This window comes from Pygocentrus nattereri, chromosome 26, assembly GCF_015220715.1.
Source record: "Pygocentrus nattereri isolate fPygNat1 chromosome 26, fPygNat1.pri, whole genome shotgun sequence".
NCBI classification, from domain to species: Eukaryota; Metazoa; Chordata; class Actinopteri; order Characiformes; family Serrasalmidae; genus Pygocentrus; species Pygocentrus nattereri.
The window spans coordinates 17,432,607-17,454,727 of NC_051236.1; the positions used below are offsets into that span (position 1 = coordinate 17,432,607).

The following is a 22,121-nucleotide window of genomic DNA, read 5'->3' on the forward strand; positions in this document are numbered from 1 at the left end:
TCTGGCAATCTGAAGGGTGACTCTGGGTTTGGTGGCTGCATGGAGAACGGTACTTGTCTGACTGCATTATGCCAAATGTAGAGTTTGGTGGAGGGGGGATTATGGTGTGGTGTTGTTTTTCAGCAGTTGGGCTCGACCCCTTAGTTCCAGTGAAAGGAATTCTTAATGCTTCAGCAGACCAAGAGATTTTGGACCATTAATGCTCCCAACTTTGTGGGAACAGTTTGGGGATGGCTCCTTCCTGTTCCAACATGACTGCGCACCAGTGCACAAAGAAAGGCCCATAAAGACATGGATGAGTCAGTCTGGTGTAGAAGAATTGACTGGCATCAAGTCCTGACGTCAACCAGACAGAACATCTTTGGGATGAATTAGAGCAGAGACTGCGAGCCAGGCCTTCTCAGCCAATATCTGTGTGTCTTACCTCACAAATGCGCTTCTGGAAGAATGGTCAAAATTTTCCATAAACACTCTCCTAACCCTTGTGGAAATCATCATATTAAATCCTATGCATTAATAATGGGATGTTACTCAAGTTCATATGCGTGTGAAGGCAGACGAGTGAATGCTTTTGGAAATATAGTGTATCTTGTCTGTTTGAACTTCAGCTAAAAGATGGGCTAAAGTCTTTCTGACAGAGCTTTAAACAAGCCCATCTCAGAGACAAGAATGTATAGCAGTCATTTGTGCATCAAACTAGTTAGTCAACAAATTTCATGACTCAAAAAGGAAAGTTTTTGTTATTCTAAAACATCTAACATGGAAACCATGTCCTCTGTGCACAAAATCAGAGATAATTCAGATTTTGTGGTTCTTTAAGTGCCCTGTAATGGACTGGCGACCTGTCGTGCATGTGTGTGATTCTTTAAGTCTTGACGAATTCTGATGATGTCTTTGAGAAGCACTCCCACATTAATTACAAACAAGTATTATAGTTTAATGAAGCTCAACAGTTCCTCTAGTGGGGTCTTATGGTAGCACTACTTTATGATTTAAGGTCAGTATGCATGTTTGTCAGATGAATGAGATGAATGCTGAATACCTTCATTTAAAAGTGTATGAAACGACCATTAACTGTAAAACTGTGCTGAAGATAAATCAGCTTCAGAAAAGAGGCATGCATGTAGTTTTTTGGTCTGGCAAAGTATACTGCTCATGATAGAATGAAGAAGTACTGATATCATGCACAGTCCTATTTAGAACAGTAGATGGTAGCAGTGTGTCACTTAGTATAATTTTTGAAGTGGTAACTGGATGAGTCTGGATGGCTCTGGTAAAAAAAAAAAAAAAATACTCAGGAAGTCAGTTGCTGCGAACCCCCTTGCAACATGAGTGCTAGCGTATGAATGCAGAACTAATATATTGTAACATTTTCATTGGCAGCTGTGTTTACTAGCTGATATGGTAGCGCAAACAGTAGTACACAAAGATGGTAACACCCATAAATGCGCACAACAGAATCTGAGTAAATGAATATAAGGACTAGAAACGTCCAGGTCTGCAGATAAATGGACTTACCATGACTTTGGAAAGACACACTGAAATCACATGGATTATACAGGGAGAGTGACAAGAGTTGATTGCATTGAGAAGATGGAGTGATGTAAGAAACATTTATAAGATAAAAATCACTTTATTAAATATCGCACTATGTACATCTGACACTTGTCTATTGAATCTCTGAATTGAGACTGGCACAGATAAACTAGTGGAGTGAGCGATCAATGGTGTGATGTATATGTGTGCCCTGAAGGGGGTGATCATGCATAACATAACAGGACTAGACTCAATTTCTCATTTGGTGTGATCATTGGACTTTAAGTGCTTTGCATTCCTTTCAGCCATTTCATTTATATAAAGGGGACAAAAAGAGGTTTTGAAAAGTGAGTCTATTATGCAATGTTGAGTGTCTATTTCTGTCTATGTCTCTGAAATGAAGGATGAACAGTCAAGTCTAGATGATATTCAGTGAAAAGATGCACCACTTAAGTTTAAGACCAATTTAAATCCAAGTGATATATCTTGAGTAAGCACTTTTGTGGATAGATCTCTCTGTGAGTTGAGAGAGAGCCAGGCTGAGTCAATGCCCATGTATCATTTGCAGAAAAATCATGAGGTAAATCGTATCTTCTCGTATCTGCGATGTTATTTCATTTGCTATTTAAAAATGACTGAGTTATATTTGCAACGTGCTCCCCTTTTACAAATGGGAGAGTTTAGTGCCATATTGCTTCCTAGAAATTGAGCTTAAAAAGCTTCAGTTTGTAAATATGATTTCATTGAGTCAGTTTGCATCATTCTTACTATTCATGGTATTTTAGGTGCCAAAAAGATTGAACAGTTCACAAAGGCATCAATATGTGATCCATATGAGAGCTGAGCAGCTAAAGCTATACAGTATTGGAACACATTTTGCAGCATCAGTAACTCATCAAATGCTTATTATTTCTTATAAAATGTAAGTAATTATTTAAGCATAATTTTTATCAAATGTAAGTAATAAAATGCATTAATGCAAAAAACTTAACACTACCTAGAACCTGCACTGTTGTATGCAGACATTTAGGTGCCTATGGTATTATATGTTTTGTTTTTTTTTTCAATTGAAAATACACATTCTCTACAGCACATGTTAATACACAATTACTGTTTAATTGCTGATTTTACCATACTGGAAAAAATTAAACAGAAAATGTGGCCTGTGCAAAATTCACGGAACATAACTTAAATTTTTTTGAGTATATTTAACTATATATTTTCCAAAGTGGAATAGAAATTGTGCACTTGTTCTCACTAGAAGATGACATATTTTCACTTAGAAAATAAACAAACAAAGTATGGTATTTAACAAGCAATGTTATTTTGCATATTGCTGAAAAAAATCTAACACTAAGAATTATACACTAAGATGTGAAACTAAAAATGCAAATAAGTGATTTTCAAATATATGTCCTAATGCACTAAAATGCAAGTCAGAATGAATGATGCTTCATTTATAGTTAATTTACTATTTACAAGTGTCTAATTTGGACTTTACTAAACAAAGAACAAGTGCCCCAACATATGTTCCTTGAATAAAGTAATACAGATGCTTTAATAATATATTTTCAATTGACTATTCAGTCTTACACTGTAAAATATGAAACGCTCAATTTAAAATGATAAAATAACAGGTCAGATTACAATAGATTTTCTTCAGTTAACTCAGATTTAGAACCAATTCATAGTTAATCAAAAGTTTTCTTGACTCATTTTCTAGTTCTGCATCTCAGTCAGGAAAACCATGCAGAATTTCTTTTTCACTTGATTTCTCCACTAGCTGGCCCCTGAAGCTTCATAAATGGTTAATACACTGTAAAACTTCAGAAAGTAACATGCGTCACCACAGCATCAGAAGTTTAAATTTGAACCCCAGTAATGCCACAGCCATCCATAATTTGAAGACCAAGAATTATTTGAAATTAGTATGTGAGGCATGTAATTTACTATTTTATGTACACATATACTCATTAATATGATCCAAAATCATGTAAAAAAATACACAAATAAGACAAAGATTTTTAACAAATCCAGCTCCGAAGAGCAGAGTGAGCAAATAGCCATAGGACTCTGAGGGTCTTCATGTGGAAGACTTTCCCATGTGTTTTGCATTAGAAAACTGAATGCTGTTCTTCTTGGCAAATGAAATTCATGACAGGCAAATATGATTTTTTTATATAGTATCACAAATGTGCTACATATATATAGATACATACACTCACCAGCCACTTTATTAGGTACACCTTGCTAGTAAAAGGTTGGACCCCCTTTTGCCTTCAGAACTGCCTTAATTCTTCGTTCCACGTTCAAAGTCACTTAAACCACCTTTCTTCCCCATTCTGATGCTCGGTTTGAACTTGTCTTGATCACCTCTACATGCCTAAATGCATTGAGCTGTGGCCATGTGATTGGCTGATTAGTTATTTGTGTTAACAAGCAACTGAACATAATACCTAATAAAGTGGCCAGTGAGTGTACATGCATGCATACATATACACACATACATATATACATACATATGTATTTCTTTGGTTTAAGTCTGAACTAAGTCGACTTTATCCTCTAAGTATTGTTCATGTTAACTGAGGGCGTCATGCTAATAGAGAGATCATCATGAGCTCTTCTGCTCAACATCACCCATCACCCTTGCTAAAAATTTGAGACAGAACCTTCTCAGCTTGTCGTACAATTTCCTTTAACTGTTTTCCAGATTAGCATCTAGTACTGTGAGACTGTGGTTTGCTTACAGATTACAATGATGCTGCTGAATCCTCTGAAGCATTTTAACATTTTTCACTTCACTGCAGAATATTTGAAACTGTGCAATGGTCTGAGCATAAAAATTCATTTTAAAATGGACCAAATCCCTGTTGTTCATTTCAACTCTTAATGCTATTTTTTACAGCATCACAAATGTATTGCCTGGAAAGCAACAAATGCTCTTCCAGTTCTGTACAGTAAAGACCACATTTAAAAATGGTGCAAATTTGGGCTAAAGTTATCATATCAGTAGAACGGTTTGTGATTTTGTAATTCTACACATTTCCTACAGCTCTCTTGTGTTTTTGAGTTTTTTATTGATGATTTTTATTTATTTGAATCATTCTGCATATTAATTTAAATGGTATTTGTTCTACTTTGTACACATACAATATTGTGCAAAAGTCAGAGACCACCCTTCATTTATTTAAAGGAGCAATATGTGATATATTTATTGTATTAAATCATAAAATTACTATGATATGTCATCATAGATTAAGGTGTCATGATGTGGGTGTTGAGGCTGGATGCAAGTGTGAGCTTTCTTTATTTAAGTCAGATTTAACAGAGTTCAGAAACTGAGTAGTTGAGGTGAGTAAAGCAGAAAAGTCCATGTTGAAACAAAACAGAAATGAACTAAACACCAAGAAAGACAAACTGAATAATTCACAACCTTAAATGAGAACAGAAAAGGGCTCACAAGACCATCAGCATCAAACAGTAACATCAACAATGCAAGACAAAGAGACACACACAGCGGTGTTAAGGCACTGAGGACAAGACAAGAAACACCTGGGACTAATACAGGGCCAGGTCTACAAACTACAAACAGGTGAGACAGATGGCAAGAAGGCAGGACTAGGGAGGAGAAAAAGACCAAAAGAAAAACAAAAGCACATGGCCTACATAAACAAAAGCACACAGAACATGAAAACAAAGGCTGAAACAGATAATGACAAGCACAGGGCAAGACAGGATGTTGCACAACATCAGCATCGCCAACCTCAATGCTACAGCCAGTATGTTCTTTGAAATTTCTGCTCCGGAGAGGAATATCTGTTTGTGTTTTGGCTTGTGTTCCTGTCCGCTGCCCATTTCCCATTAACATTTGTTTCAGATATGAAATAAATTGACAGGCAAACTTAACATGCTGCGGTCATGGAAGCAAACAAACAGACTGAATCAACAGAGATAACGTTAGATTATACCTGACCTAAAAAGCTTCTGCACGCTTCTAAAAAGCTCTATGACCAGAGATGTTGTAAACGTGAGTAAATATGGGCACAGCCAATACAGCTTAGAGCCCAGAAGGACCTTAAGAGGGATGTTGAGTTGGCTTTTCTCCTGAACTGATATCAGCCACATTGGAGGAGTGGACAGGCCATTGCTGTTTGCTATTTCAGCACCAACCAGCATGACAGAACTACACAAGAGAAACTGCAAGTTTTACTCTTAATTGACTCAATTTACTAATGCAGTGACTCTATACATTGAATGAACGATGTCCAGATTGAGTAACATTACTCATGTCCATCCCCAGCTAGTCTTCTAGCTATTTATCCACATGAGCATGTATATAACGTATACAACTTATACAACAATAAAAAAAAACATTGCAAGTATATACATTAGCTGATCAGCTTATAGTGTAGGACTTATTATCTTTATTGCTCATTACCACGTGAGCTTGGGGAGGAGGGGTCAGGGGCAGGGGCAGACAACTCTTGCAGTACCCATTTTTAAACACTTGCTGTTAATCTTACATATTATTCCTTTAATTTCCATTAAATATTTCCAATACATTTGATTCATTTTTCAGCATTAGAACAAACCTGAAAACATACATTTAACAGAAAATTACACAGAAGCCTCAGAAACTAAATATGATATCAATTGTCTCAGTATTTAGTGTGTCCACCCTAAATTTTGTATGGCTTCCATTCTTTTCAAGAGACTTGCTTTCAATTTTTCAAAGAAATCTGCAACAATGTTTCCAACACCTTTAAAGTTCAGCCTTAGAAGTTGGTTGCATTTTCTGCTTCTCACAATCCGAGTAATCCCAAACACGTTCAGTGATATTGAGGTCTGGACTGTGGGGTGGTCAGTATATTGTTCTGAGAACATCAGCAGCTTCTTTGTGTGATTTGCAGTTTTTTTCTTTTTTATCTGTTTTCTTTGCTCAGTAACAGCTTCTTGACAGTTACACGTCCTTTCAGACCCATAGTGCTGAGGTGTCTTCTCACAATGGACGCATGGACAGAAACGTCTGCAGATGTTTTCAGACCTGTAAGAGTGGAGCTTGATTTTCCCCTCAATCTCAGAGATGCCTTTGCCTTTGCTTTTGACCACCCCTTCCTTATTTTTTTATTCCTTACTCCTCGTTTTGACAGGAAATTAAATAAATATAAGGTGGTCTCACTTTTGTACAGTACCGTACATGAGTGCTTTTATGTCACAGCACTTTGAAGCCAACATTCTAGTATATCATCCTGGTTTGCAAAATCCATTTTTCCTTTCCATTTTCCTTTCCTTTCTCTCTCTCTCTCTCTCTCTCTCTCTCTCACACACACACACACACACACTAGCACACACACGCTCACTCTGCCTGGTTCCTATGTAGACGCGTCTGTGTAGTGAATTCTCAGTCACAGTCTGAGGTATTGGATGGGAGAGGAGCCGTCACTCCTTCACTGAGACATAACGACTGATGATCAAACGTCTTCATCAATGTGTATGGTCATATTTGCTCCGGTAAGACAATCTTTTCCCATAATTTACTTACCAAAACATCTTGATTTTTAATTTGTGTAGTCTGTAATAATTTTAGGCATGATAACTTGCAAATAACATACATACATGTGAGCACATATATAACTACATATGTGCGTGTGTGAGTGTGTGTATATAATTATATGGCAGTGTGTGTGTATGCCTAAGGTTCAATTATTTCATCAGATTCAATCACTGTGAGGGGTCCCAGCATCGCCTGTTTGTAGTCCCTCCTGTCTGAATAATTAATCTCCTCTTACTGACATGTGCAAGAGATCGATGCTAATCCTTAATCAGAGCTTGATACAATTCTTTGCACATATTTTTTGTGCATCTTTGAATGATGTGTACATGTGTGTGCCTGTGTGAGTGTATGTGTGTTTGTGCATATGTTTGCACTTGCTTTTGTACTCTGGCAACCACAGGGGGGTACCTCTACATTATTCAGTGAATTTTATTAGATGCTATACTGCCATTGATTTGCTATTTAATAGTTACAGTTACATCTATAAAGTTGTTTGCAAAAGTACCTCCAGTCAAATGGTATGTTTTGTTGATTGTCTAAATGAAAATAAGTGAAGATATTCTTCACATCGCCATGCACAATTTAACACAATTGGGGGAAAAATTAAGTAAAAAACTTTATGTACAGTTCATTTTTAGTGAATAAATTAACTTGTATGTGTGGGGTTATTTGCAATGGTTCATTGTTCCTTTACAATACATGTCTTGATATAAATGTTGTGTTTGGTTGTTTGCTTTGGTAATGTAAGTATTTCTTAAAGAATGTTTCTTAAATCTGCACAAACATGCCCTGAAATACATACTTTCCCTGTTTCTATGTCAAAAGGAGACAGACAGAGAGAGCGAGAGAGAGAGAAAGAGAGAGTGAGAGAGAGAGAGAGAGAGAGAGAGAGAGAAGGAGAGAGAAAGAGAGAAAGACAGAGAGAGAGAGAGAGAGAGAGACAGAGACAGAGACAGAGACAGAGAGACAGAGAGAGAGAGAGGATAGTTGTCTTGGACACAGAGCCCCCCTGTTTCCACAAAAAGACAGATTTGCTTGGAGCATCCGAATACACTTTTTATTCATCATAGCCAGAGTTAGTGCACAACAGGCTGCTCTGCATGGCCAGACCCTAAATTTCACTTTAAAGCCAAGCTAAAATCCAAACCCCTGTTTTTTCAATGTGTTAATTCATGTCCCTCATCACATTCACCATAATTCACTTAAATCAACATGAACCTTGTTTTCTTGTAATCTTTCATTGTCACTAGGCAATATCACAGTGGTACTCTTGTTTTAAATCCTTAAAACATTAAGCAGAAAAAAGGCCAATCTGCAATTGTTATTCTCTGTAGTAACTAACTAGATATAGCTATGTGAGCTCTCCTGTTGATTAGGATATCAAGAGCTGAAGAGAAGCCATAAGGTGTTTAGGTATCAGCATAATTATGGAATGAAAGAAGAATCAACCGATCACATTCTGATTTGCAATTGGTGGGACCAATTTTGTGAAAAAAGTCACTCTTCACTCCTCCACTCAGCCTTCTGGAGGTCCTGGATACATCACTGTGAATATGAGTGGCAGCTTAATCAGTGGGCTGTTGGAAATGGAAAATGGTTAGGGTTAGGGTTAGGGTTTGTTCATTTTCTCACAAAAGATGTCTGACATTATATATCTTTTTGGAGTCAGCTACATGCATAAACTAACAGCTCAGGGTCTAAGTCATTTTTGTGTACAGGAAAAATGAATGACTATGAGATCATAAAGCTGAAATCTGAATATTACTACAAGCAAGCTAACACTGCTGCACATGTAATTAACATAACTAAGTTACAGGAATGTACATGTATGTAGTATTACAACTATACACAGCTTTAACACTATTATATTACAACATCCTTTTACTGCCAAAGCCACTTAGCAAAGAGCGCTGATTTGTGTGTTTACATTAATTTGGTGAGTTGGCCAATCCATTTCAGTTACATGTGCAGAAGTGTTAGAGAGTATGTAGAGTTCACTGTTAAACATCATGCCACAAAGGATTCTTTGAGTAATGTCATATAAGAACCACTTTGGGTTTCCTAAAGAACCCTATTTAAAAAGAGATTTTAAGGATTCTATATCATTTTAACGGTTCTTCCTAGAAACATAACATTATGTGGAGGTTCTTTAAACTAAAAAGATTCTTCACATTCATGTATCTCATTTATAAAAATGGTTCTCTATAGAACCATCCTCTGAGCATTTTTTTCCTTCTTTTTCAAAAGCAGTTCTTCTATGACATCATGCAAAGAACACGTTTTGGCAGTTTGATTTTTAACAGTGCAGTTGAAACAATGGTCCTGTTTGAATCCTGTTGGATCCTACTGGTGAACCAATAAAGATAACACATGACCAACGGTTCATAGTAGTTTTGGGACAGAAATCTATATTTTTATTACTTTGGCAAATTCTGTTCAGTCATATTAAATTTAAATATTAAAATATTACATACGGTGAAAATAAAAAAATAAAAATGAAAAAAGCAGAAGTAGTTATTTTTTGTCTGTACATAAAGACAAATTAAAGGGCAGCATTTTACAAAGCAATTCTCATTAAGGTTAATTTGGGTCAGAAATAATGACTGTATGTAATGGTCTCTTGTGTCTAATTTTGCAGAAGTTCAGAGAAAAAGTTGTCAAGAATTCTATATGTAGGTCCTCTATTAATTAATAATGATAACAGGTTATTTTTAATTGCATTAACACATGCTACTGGCTTAATAGCCTTTTGGTGGCAAGAAAATAATCTCACAAGGCTAAAGTGCACTACACTGTAGTTTACATATCTGTGTGTAGTCTCTGTGAGATAAGAAAGTTGAGATTTACAGTGGACACTTTTTAAAAACTCACAAAACTAAAGTATCATTGTATGCAGTCTTTCTGCTGTGCTGGTGAGCTCAAACATCTCAGTTAAAGTACAAAAAATCTTTGGCTCATCACTTAAGAACAAGACTACTAACGTTGTTTTTGCTGGGTCAGTGTTCTACATCACATCACCACATACATTGTAAGGTTTTCATGAGTGATTTACTTTACTTCCACAGCTTTTTGCTGTTTTTGCATTTGCATTATGTGGCGGATATTCTGGCCAGATAACGGTTAAAGTGGAATGCCTGGATAAAACCCAAAGCAACATCAGTATCAGTTTCAGCTATCCATTCAGGTGAGTGTGCTCATTCCTCTCAACACCATCAGACATGACAGCTGAACAGAGAAAGATTCTGATCAATGATCCAGAATATGTTCTCAGTGGATTAAGGTCCATCTAGGACCACTCTTGGCAAGGCAGATGTTTTGTAGTCAGTGGGGTGTTAGACAGATGTGGTGACAGATCTGTCAAGCCTTAGGGGAAATGTGTGAAGACTTCATCCACCCACAATCATAGATTGCACTGTATTGTGATATAAAGCGACAGCTGCAAGGGCTGATGACTAAATTTAGTGGGAATTTCTAAAGTGGGGGGAACGTGAACTGTATAAATAAATAATTTACACTTAAAACACTACTAATTTGATTGAGCAGAATTAAAATTATTTCTAAAGCATTGCCACACAACAATTATCATATCGTACACAGAGTTAAAACAAAGAAACAGTTCTACTACACCACATGTATTGATTGCTGTGTTGCTTCTGGCAAGGCAGGCCTAGATTTGATTTGCACAGACTTGCCTGTCTGTTAAAGGCTTGAAAGTAGATCAGGCCGTAGAGAGGTTTGTGCACTTCAGTCGATAATGGGCCTTAAGTGTCAAAAAGAATGGTTTATAATGTACTTCTTTTGTCTCTACAAAGTACATTAGATCACAATGGGGAATTACCTCTAATTTAGAAGTCATTTTAGCCCATTTATTAATACCTTGAACTGCTGCTAATTCTGTTTCCTTGGTATCTTGTCTACAGTAATTGGCTAAAATTCAAGACTACCTAACTAGCCTATATAAGCTTTACTGTGTATCAGAGCTTATTATACAATGAATGCCCAAAAATATCCAGACACTCCTTCAGATTGCTCATTTGACTACTTAAAGGTGACTCATTGCTGACACAGGCACCCAATTGCACACAGACTTGGACAGTCACGAAGTATTGCTACTAGAAACGGATGCTCTGGGGTAACCAGGACCTACGGGTTCATGCCTAGTGCCAAACTTCAGCTAGAGGGGTATAAAATCTCAGAGCTGAGAAAGCTGCGTTCTTTGTAGTGATTTAGCTATACCTTAGGGATGGGTTAGAGTGACATTTCAGACTAATCCAGAAGTAATAATGTAACATCAGTACTTGCAAAAGGTGGACAAACTCCCTACTGATACCCTTGGATAAGCAAGTGTCTACAAATGTTTGGACATGCAGTTTGGTTGAAAGATGCCTCAGAAAAACAGGCAAGTAATCAAAAACAGATTTTATTGTGGTTAAAATTGAGATTAGACGATATATGGAGGACATGCTCTAGTGCAAACATGTTCTGGATCTTCTCTGGGAAGAATATTATGTCCAGAATTCAGTTGAAGGAGGAGGCACTGCACTTTTTGTCAGCATTTCATATTTTTCTCTCTCAATGTCCTTGTATTTTAAAGCTTTCTATCTAAGGAAATGACAAAAATGCTGAACTGAACATTAAGAATTATTTAACATAAGTAAGTTATTTTTCATAAGTGTTGTGCACTACTGTTCAAAAGATTTTTGAGACTGAAGTTGTAATAAATCTATCATCCAGTATACTTTGTATTTGAATACCGATAATTAAATCTTGAGGCAGATAACTTGACAAAAATGTTGAAAATAAATGATTGCAATGTATATATAATAATATAATAACTAAATTGCTGAAGATTTGAGTAAAACATTTAATGTCTTTTGGTGTGTTTTATAAATATTAACTCTATATTATATAAATTATTATTGTACTTACAATAACACAAAACTATATATCAAGTAATTCCAGTTCGAATGGAACTGTATAAACATGATTTTTTACAGAAAACAACAGTGTGGTGTATGGCCGGTCACCCTTACTGTATGTTGCTAATATGTGAACACAATGGACAATGTAGTACATTAATGTATGTAAGCCAGAATGAATCTTTTATGATTTGAGTGTGATTTGGAAAGTTGCTCAGTCTCTGAGACTTCTCCTGTGCTGTTCCTCCAGACTTCAGCAGGTGCACTTTAATGCTCCTCTCTGTGAGGGTAAGAGGCATGAGACGCTTTTCCTCGAGGGAGATTACTCTTCTTCAACACAGTTCTTCGTTACTGTGTCTGTTCTCGCGTTTCTCTACTCCCTCCTGGCTACAGTAGTGTACATCTTCTACCAGAACAAGTACAGAGAAAAGAACAGAGGACCTGTACTGGTGAGTGCTTTCAGAATCACGTAGTGGATGAGCTGAAAAGAATCTTAGAAAATTCACATCATCCAAAAAAGCTAAAGTAGCTAGTAATGAATAGAAGCTAGTAGGGGCCAATTATCATCATCTAATTTGCATAACAATATCTGGCTCCTACTACCTTTGTGACATGTGTGGCAGCTAGTATTTTTCAAAGAAGTAATCAACACTTTTTAAATCTAATGTGCTTCTTCTGCAGGACTGTCTGGTAACGGTGGTTTTCTCTGGGCTGTGGTTAGTGAGTTCAATAGCCTGGGCTAAAACACTGTCCGGACTGAAAACAGCCTTAGATGTAGGTCAGATGCAGCTGTTAATGTCTGCCTGCAGAGACCCTGAGAACCTCTGCGAGACACTAGAGGAGCCTGCCTGGACCAATCTTAACATGTCGGTGGTAAGTTACTTCACCGTGACACTCTATCATGAACATCAGCAAGGTGTTCTGTGAACAAGCCTGTTTTTCTGTTGGTCAGAAACAACTAGTAACTCCACCAGTCCTCAAATGAGAATGTCTTTATGCTAATTGCATTACTTCTTTATACCATTAAAACGCTTATAACATAGAAAAAAGAGTTAGACGTGTCAAATGAGCAGAAAAGTAAAGTGTCCAGAGTGATAAATGGTTCTTCCTGAGTAAGCACATTGGTTCTATATGGAATCAAAAACACGCATAGCATTTTAATGCACAAATAACTTTTTGCTTGATCAAATGGTACTCCTCTTTGATTAACAACCATGCTGCCCCCCCCTTTTATTCCACAACTTGAAAGAAAACAATGTCAATTCCACAATACCTTGTAACAATCTAACTCCACTCCTCCATCCTACTCGTCCTCCCCACCCTTGCCACCCAACCCTGGATACAAAAATGATGATCAAATACAGATGATTAGATAACAAAGAACTGTAAATAGATCATATATATATATATATATATATATATATATATATATATATATATATATATATATATATATATATATATATAAAACAACTTCTTGGTATTCCCAAATACTTGAAATATCGAGATCTAATTAGGGTTAGGATAGTTACTCTTATATTCTATAAGCTATTACTATGTATAAACCCAGACACGTAAACAGTAATGTACACTAAAGTCAGTTGCACACAACTGTTTTAAGTAGCTTCTAAGGTACTTGCTTGAGTATTATGTACTTAATGAATTCAAGTAAATTCCACTAAAGCAATTTGAGTAAATTTTGATTAACTGGACTGAAAATGTTTATGTATTACCCCAAAAATGAAATGTTAGATTTACTCAAAAATGTTGTGTCAGGTGGTGCCACACAACTGTGTTAAGTGGTTTAGGATGTTCAGTTGAGTAATATGTACTAATTAAAGACAAGATTTTAAGTTGCACTCACAGCCAACAACAATGTAGTTCTACTCAACAATAATACATTGATCAAACAAACACTTATAAAGTAAGTCTGACAGCTCACCTTATTTTATTGAAACAACACAACTAATTCAGTTTCACTAACTTACATACAATGACAAAAAAAAGATCAACCCCTTAAAAGGCCCGTTTTAGTTCACACTTGTATAACCTGAGATTAGCTCAGTCGGTTTGCACTGAAATCCCTTTAGGCACTGAATAATAAGCCTTAGTACATAATAAGCCTGGCATTTAAGGGATTAAAGTCACAGTAACAGAAACAACCTGTGTAGATGTTTTGAGGTTTGAAAATTATGCAAACCATGTAGACATCACAAGTGGATTGAAAGTGGGGGGAGAATTTATAAAAATGTGGGACATATGAACTTTTGGCCTACACCACGAGAATATCATATTATTTAAACAAAAAAAGTGTCTGCAATTTTAAATGGGGCACTTTTCATTGATAATATTCAAAAATTAGCTATTCAGCAAGCAATAAATCCTCAGAAGGATGTATAGAGGCTTTTGTTCCATATCTAAAGATAACTTTGTTTTGTATGCAACAAAAAAGAAGAACAAAAGGCTTGGAGAACATGAGCCTTTGTGCGGATACACAAATATTAATGACCTTCTAAAATTATATCTGAATATGATTTCTCATTACATTCTTCTAAGCTCATAAAATAAAGGCACCAAAAAGAACATTTTGGATTATTGTTATTGAGGAACCCTTTGGATCCCTAAAGAATTGTTTATAGGATGGTTCTTTATGTCACCATTTCTAAATGAGATGCTGAAGTGTGAACAACCTTTTTGAAAGTTAAAAAAAACAAAACATCACAGACTGAAAGCTTCTGCACCAGTCAAATATTTTTTTCCTGAAATCATACATGCAATCCAAGAGCCATTTATTTTTGGGAGTGTGAATCAGTCATGACTGAACCATCCTTCCCTGCTTCCAGGCCTTTGGCTTCTTGAACTTCTCCCTGTGGGCTGGTAACATTTGGTTTGCCTACAAAGAGACAGGCTTGCACAAGTCTGGTCAGCGCTATCCCTCCAGAACCCCCTCTGAGAAACGCAGCAGCAGTTTCAGGCAGTACAGTCAAAGCAGCTTTGACCAATCCGGAGCAGGCTTTGAACAAAGGCTCTACAGCCAGGCGAGTTTTGACCTATCGAGTGGAAGCTTCAGCCTGCCGCAGACCAATCTGGGACCACCGATGCTTTACCGACAGATGGGGAGCCCCACCTCCAAAGGACCTCTGATATTTGTCAATGAGAGTCAGTGAGAGAAGTGAATACAGAGTGATTACTATGTACAGTCAAAAATAAAAAGAGACAAGAGAAAAGGAAAAGAGATAAAAAGTGAGAGACTAAAGAGAAAATAAGTTCTGAGATTCTGAGTTCTGAGTCCTATGGGGCACAGAAAAAGACAGAAACCGAAAAATCCTTGACCAGTAGCAGGATCACAGGCGACATGAATAAATTCTGTTGTCATTGGCAGAAGAGTCAGTGGTTATTTAATTGACTTTGTTTTTGGCTAATCTTTTCTCTGGTTTAGTCTTGTGGTTTTATATTTTTCAGGAAGATTAATTGTGTTTAAATGTAACCATGTATGCATTGCAAATGCAAATCAAAGCTAATGTTACTTATAAAAATACTGTATGTTAATTTAAACATTTCTATCTGTTAAATAATGAGGCCTCGTTTGCTTGTGTACTGATAGTGTACACAACATATTTGATGTTTTTCTTAAGTATATTCTCAAGTGAATAAGCCTAACAAGTCCAGTGAACATGACTAATGTTTGTATTCATTGATTTATGTACTGTATTTATTGATAGTGTCAGACTCATCAGGTATAATAAAAGAATTGGAAAAATACATGTTCAAGGTTGGCTTTACAGAGTGAAACTTACATGCAACTTTAACTGCTTGAAAAATTCTCACTCAAATTGCGTAATGTAAAGTGTCCTGAATAATGTGAAGATGCCCTTACAGCCAACAACAATGTAGGCTAGGGAGTTAAACGTGTTGGAAACGAGATGAAGATGCATGCACAAAGTCAGCTACAACGTGAAAGTCAGCTGCAACAGTTGCAAGCATCTCCAATCAATCAAAACACTTAAAATGCATCATCAATCCAAAGGACTGATTTAATTACTTTAATGGACAAGAAAATGAAACAGAATGTGTTTTATTGGAAGGCTGAAAAAGAGAACGATTTTATGTAAGGGTAGTAGTCTAAAAAAGAAAGGCAATGACACTGAGAAAAATTATGCAAAGATGATTTTAAAGTGCTACAAATATGCAAATGTAAATAAAACTCCATAGATTACTTAAAGAGACCATAGAGAGAATAATATGATGCATTAAAATATAGGAGCTGCTAATTTGGCTAATCAAATCAAATTAAATGTGTTGTGTGAAACTTGCTTTGCATAACCGCCAAGTTTTCAGGCAACTCATAACATTCCACTAGTTGCATTGAGGTTTCACTGTAAAGCCAACCTAACAAGGACATACAGTGCCACAGATGTAAAGCCCTGCTCTTATGAAGCACGGAAAGCTATATGGGTGCTAACAGCCCAACCAGGAGAATCATCAGCCTGCAAAATGAGTGAGTGAATGAGTGAGTTATAAAAGCATATTAGAAGACACACTTCAGAAGACAAGTAAACATCTCATCTCATGTATGACAAAGTGAAGTATGGTTATAGTTGCACCTCTCTGAAAACTATACTGATGACATGGTTGTATGTAGGATTTTCTTGACATATTTTTGTGTCAAAACCACAGTCTGAGGTTATGAGGTGTCTGAAGATGTAAAATGCCTAATCAGAAGGCTGTATTATTAATTACTTGGTATATTCGCTGTGTCCAGTGCAGTGCATGAAGTGTAGTGATGTAGAAAGTCTCAGTCAACACAAGTGATGCAATCATGTTGTACCTTGTAGAGTTGATCAGTGAACACTGTAAACTGGCCTTGTTGTCTAAAAGGGAATAAAGACATTAAAAATTCTGTCAGGTGGCTCTGATTACTGTCATGTGTGTATCAGTCTTGGGCAAGTCTTTTAATATTCAAGCACTAAAATCTAAGCTTATATACAGATGTGTATATATATATATATATATATATATATATATATATATATATATATATATATATATGTATATGTATATGTATATGTATGTAATGATGTCACCACACCCAGTACTCCTAAGATGGGAGAATTAGTCAGAATCTTTTCTATACTAGCATTCTCACTCTTATGGAGTAATGAGAGAAAGTTCTAATACATGATTTCTAATTTTGACTATGTTGCAATAGCAGTGATGTTCCAAATCAAAGATCTCTTTCACAGCTCCAGAATATTTTCATTGTGTTCTGTTCTCCAAAATCAGTATTGGGTTGGTTGGGCTGTCTCTTCGTTAAGGCTACCCACCTAAGCAAACCAGCTTCTTCTCATGCTCAAGACAAAGGGAAAGAGAAGACACTCATTTTCCTCATTAAGCCTCGTTAATGAGGGGGTATTAGGGGGCAATTAGGATCTCTAGGTCTGTCAGAGTTCTAGCCTGTCCTCATGCTTACAGGCTCTGCTTTCCATTCTCCGACCCACTGCAGTGAATCTAACTGCCTGCAGGTGCCCAGCCTCCGAAATTGCAGCTTTAGGTGGCTATGGGTCTATAGCTGTTGCCATTTAGCTTATAACAGGAAATGAAAGGTTGCTGCTTAAGAACTGTCTGCAGCTGTTAGTAGGGCTCAATTACATAGAGATAGAGAGGAGAGAGAAAGAGAAAGAGAGAGAGTGTGTATGAGAGAGAGAGAATGTGAGAGAGAGAGTGGGCGGAGCCTGCAGGGCAATAATTGCAGTGTTCTTGTATAATGAGTACTGTTCTCACAAGCTGATGTTGATATAAGCAGAAATCTATTGACAAACATTAGCCGTATCAAAAACAAAAATGAAGTCAATAAACGTGATTCCTTCTTCACATAGAATTATGAATATGTGATCAGAGTATTGCACACAGTCATCTTAGCAAAGATCTGAGCTTATATTAATGTATTTCTCTCTATTTTCAGCTGGATGAACTGAAAAAAATCATTAAATGCATGTTAGACCTACTCTGTAAAAGACAGATTGTATTACTAAGTCTGGCAGTTCATTCCAGCAAGGCAGAACTGCTGACTCACAAAGTGATTTTGGTGCAGCCCAGGGATCTTGTGCTGGTTTTCAATTCAGCTACGGAGAATTGAGCATAAAAGCTAATCCTAGACTTAGCTGAGCGGATGATAAGACTCCATGGTGTTAGTTATTAGCTGGAACAAGTGTAGGTGAGGGGGGGTTAGGTTGACCCCCCCTTCGCCTCTCTGTCAGTCCTGGTACTTCTTCCTGTTCGTCCATCTGTCCCTACTGGCCCATCGTCAGGTTTCTGGTCAGATCCTCATGAATCAAAACACCAAAGCATTCAGCTTCTCCAGGTCTCACATTCTACTATTTAGACTTTGTAAGTTTACTGTAGATTTCATGGTATGAAATGAGGAAATCACAGTGCATATATATATATATATATATATATATATATATATATATATATATATATATATATATATATATATATATATAGGATGTATATATCATTCCCATTCATTTATATCATTAGTGTAACTCCCAATCGAAAGCATATACATTTATTCATTCATTCAGTGCAGTTCCCAGCAGGGGGTATTTGTCATTTCCTTTCACTGATTTATTTATCAGTGCATTGGCCAATAGGAAGCATTTATCTTTTCCATCGATTCATTTATCATTTTATTCCTTCATTCGTTCATTCATTCATTCATTCATTCATTCATTCACCAGTGCAGTTCCCAACAGGAGCACATGCCCTGGAATGACTGCTTCACACATCCACATGAGAATGAGGATCAAAGAACATGGTCTCTCTCCAACTCATACTGCTCTGTTGACAGGCAAAACCCTCAAAACAAGCCATTCTTCCCATCCTCCATGCAAATCCTCTTAGTGGCCACTTCCTGTTTCTACATGTGCACTTAAGCATGTGCGAATGTGCATTTGGATGGTAGATGATCCTCAAGTAGACATGCTGAAATATTTGTGAACGTAAAAGCATAAAACTGTTTGTCTTATTTGATTTGAGGTCTCTGGTCTGTTGGAGAGGAGCAGATGGTTTGTGGGGTCTACTGCCCTCTGTTGTTTGCAAAAGCATATTCAGCCTACACAAAAAGCTGTCAAGAACATTGCAAACCCTCAGGAAAAACATGTTGCACCATACCTTCCTTAACCACAAAATACATTCGCTGACTGGTTATTTGTTCAGTGTGTTTATGTAAGATTTTTTCAACATGTGGGTTTTTCAACATGTGACATGTGGGTTTGGCTGTTCAGCTATATGTGTACTGTTCAGCTTTGTGTCTACAAATGTCTACTCTCACCTTTTTCCTTTGTTTTGTTTTGTTTTACTTTGCTTTTTATGTACACAATATACACAAATCTAGTATAAAGTATAAACAGAAGAAACCTGCTAAACAACCTGCCAGACAAACGACTGGACACTGATTAAGCCGACTGGACTCTCCATATGCTTCCTTATGCAAATGAGAGCTTAATTTTGTGGAATTAATTAAATAACCAGATGCAAAATCAAGATATCAATGCATTACCTCTCCAGAAGCACTATTGTGTGTCTCCTACTCTTCTGACTTCTTAATCCGGTTATGGTGCCAATCACCCGAGCATGTAATGATTGCAGAGGCTTGAGACAAAGAAACTACATAGTGATTGAGGAGAGATCATGGTACTATATAACTTCTAATAATAGAAGCTATGTAGATCATGCTTATAGGAACAAGAAATCAGCCAAGAAATGATGATGTCAGGGCAGTCCATTGCAGAAAAAGAGAGAGAGAGCAGACGATGAGCTGCATCTACACTGGAGCCACTGAAGACACCTCAGTTTTGTTTAAGATTACTGAAGAGGAGTCTTCATCACCAAAATGGTTCTTGCCATAGAAAAGGGTGGTCAGCATGCAGCTACAGAACTGAGGAAAAAAAAGCAAAAATAGAGAGATGCTATATTTATGCTGTAAAGCAGAACTTATGGCTGCATTTCTATAAGATATTGAGATGCACTTAGCTTAACTTGTACATTCTCCTATTGGTTCCATAAAAATTCTTTCACTGGCCAGTTCTTCAAAAACACATTTTTCCTGTAGAATAATACATCCAACAGTATGTATTACTGGGGGCTTACTTGTTTGTTTAGCACCACATAGATGATAGGGTTGAAAATTGCTGAGGTTTTGGAAAAAAATGCAGGAACAGTCATGAACTGGGCCATGAAAGCAGCTCCCTTGTTCATGAAAATCCAAACAACAATACTAGCATAAGGTGTCCAAGCAACCAGGAAACCCAGGACCATCAAGATGACCATTCGTGTCACTTCTTTCTCTGCATTCTGGGTGGATGCTGATTCTTGCTGGGAGGCTGCAGCCTGAAGAAGATCATCATTAGATTAATGTCAGGTTTGCAGCAAAGATGCAACATAGGATCCAACAGTCATTACACCCTTAAAAAATATAATGCCACTATATATATATTGCTGTCAACAAAGAAGCGACTGGTTATTTGAATCATGAGAAGCAGAAATCACAACCAACTTCTAAGAGTAAAGCTTGACAATAAATTATGACAATTTTAACATTATATGCATTTGTCGAGGCTTCTGTGTTGTTTTCTGTTTAATATGTATTCTACTTTTTGCTTGACACTCATAAATGAATGACTTGTACATAATGGTCATTTTGACTGGACTTCAAATAAACTGTTACCAAATAAATGAAGGGTGGTCTCTTACTTTTACACAGTACTCTTAATGAATGATAATCATTGACAAATACAAATGTTTTAGCAAGTTGGGATTCTATATGCACTTAAAATGCCTTACCAGTTTTACTGTGCACACAAGTCTTCCATAAGTAAAGAAGATGACAGTGACAGGAACAATAAAGTGGCAACTAAACATGTAAATGACGAATGACTCATGGTTGAATGGAGGGTTCAGGGTATAGTAATCTGGTCCACATGAGCACTGCATGCCTTCAGGGATGAATCTGTCTGGAAAAAGATGACATAAGTCAGTTATGACAGTTTTGTTGTTATCCATGTCAAAAGAGATGCCAAAAACTTCTTTGAGGCCCCTATATATTAACTTTCCATTAACCAACATTATTTACACTTTTCCAACTTCCATACTGAAAACAACTAAAACTTTTCTGACCTGGACCAGCCAACAAGTGGAGGAACACACAACTAGCTACCATCAACCAGGTAAAACCAATGCCTCCTAAAGCATGAGTAGAGCTGAACTTGAAGCTGCCCATGGGTTTGCACACCACTATGCATCTCTCAGTAGCCAGCACAACCGAGGCCCACAATGAAACTTGACCTAAAAGGAAAAAAGTGAAAATGCTGACATGAATACCTGCAAAAATCTTCAGGTGCTGCAAATTTGAAACAAACAAATGTAACAAATTCACAGCACTTTTAAAGTAAATTAATAAATTAAAGCTTTTAAAATGAAAGTGTTTTACTTACTCCCAAGTGTTGCTATGAAGCCCTCAATGGCACAGCCTGTAGGTCCAAAGACAAAGTAGCCATTAAAAGCTATAGTCAGTGTTATGATGAATCCAAAGCAGACCATGATCATTCCAGCCACTGCCAAATTGACCAGAATGAAGTTGAGAGGCTGTCTGAGCTTTTTGTGCTGAGTGGTGACCACTAGTGTCAGCCCATTTATTGGAAGGCCAAAACAGATCAGTATAAACACGTAGAAAGCCAGTAGTTTGAACTGCCATGGATCAGCTAAGCAGTACTAAGTATATTCAAAAGGGTTCCTTACAAGCCCGGTCCTGTTGGACATGGGAATGTAGAATGTCCCTCTGTGCCATTCATCCTGAAGATCAAACCTACTGACAAAAAGAAAACATCTGAAATGGCTTCCTAGGTGTTTAATAAGTTTTGGTCCCCCTGAAGTTGTGACCTGCGCTTATATTGAAGGGGCTGGATTTATATCTTATGAGGAGATTAATAAAAGAAAGCCAAATGTAATCAGGAAAGATGGGGGTGAAAGTTGAGACAGATTATATGCTAACCTTTGACCTACACTGGAATAAGCACACAACACATTTGAAAGCAGAGATGTTTGCT

General features: G+C 36.9%; 1 protein-coding gene and 1 pseudogene across 1 annotated transcript; one reads left to right on the forward strand and one right to left on the reverse strand.

The window, feature by feature from the left end:
• Positions 1-6,891: 6,891 nt before the first annotated feature.
• LOC108436247 (synaptoporin) lies at positions 6,892-16,921 on the forward strand. Its single transcript, XM_017712616.2, has 5 exons — positions 6,892-7,050; positions 10,159-10,277; positions 12,263-12,461; positions 12,694-12,885; positions 14,856-16,921. The coding sequence occupies exons 1-5, from the start codon at positions 7,027-7,029 to the stop codon at positions 15,177-15,179; spliced, it is 858 nt and encodes a 285-aa protein (XP_017568105.1). The 5' UTR covers positions 6,892-7,026; the 3' UTR covers positions 15,180-16,921.
• Positions 16,922-18,664: 1,743 nt separating this feature from the next.
• LOC108436244 lies at positions 18,665-21,872 on the reverse strand (annotated as a pseudogene).
• Positions 21,873-22,121: the final 249 nt, after the last annotated feature.

What these genes read in the sequence shown, in the direction of transcription:
- LOC108436247 (XM_017712616.2), top strand. Translation starts at nt 7,027, where the DNA reads ATGTGTATGGTCATATTTGCTCCG. An exon ending in GTATGGTCATATTTGCTCCG is followed by an intron (nt 7,051 to 10,158) that starts GTAAGACAATCT and finishes TTACTTCCACAG; the next exon opens with CTTTTTGCTGTTTTTGCATT. An exon ending in CCAATCTTAACATGTCGGTG is followed by an intron (nt 12,886 to 14,855) that starts GTAAGTTACTTC and finishes CCCTGCTTCCAG; the next exon opens with GCCTTTGGCTTCTTGAACTT.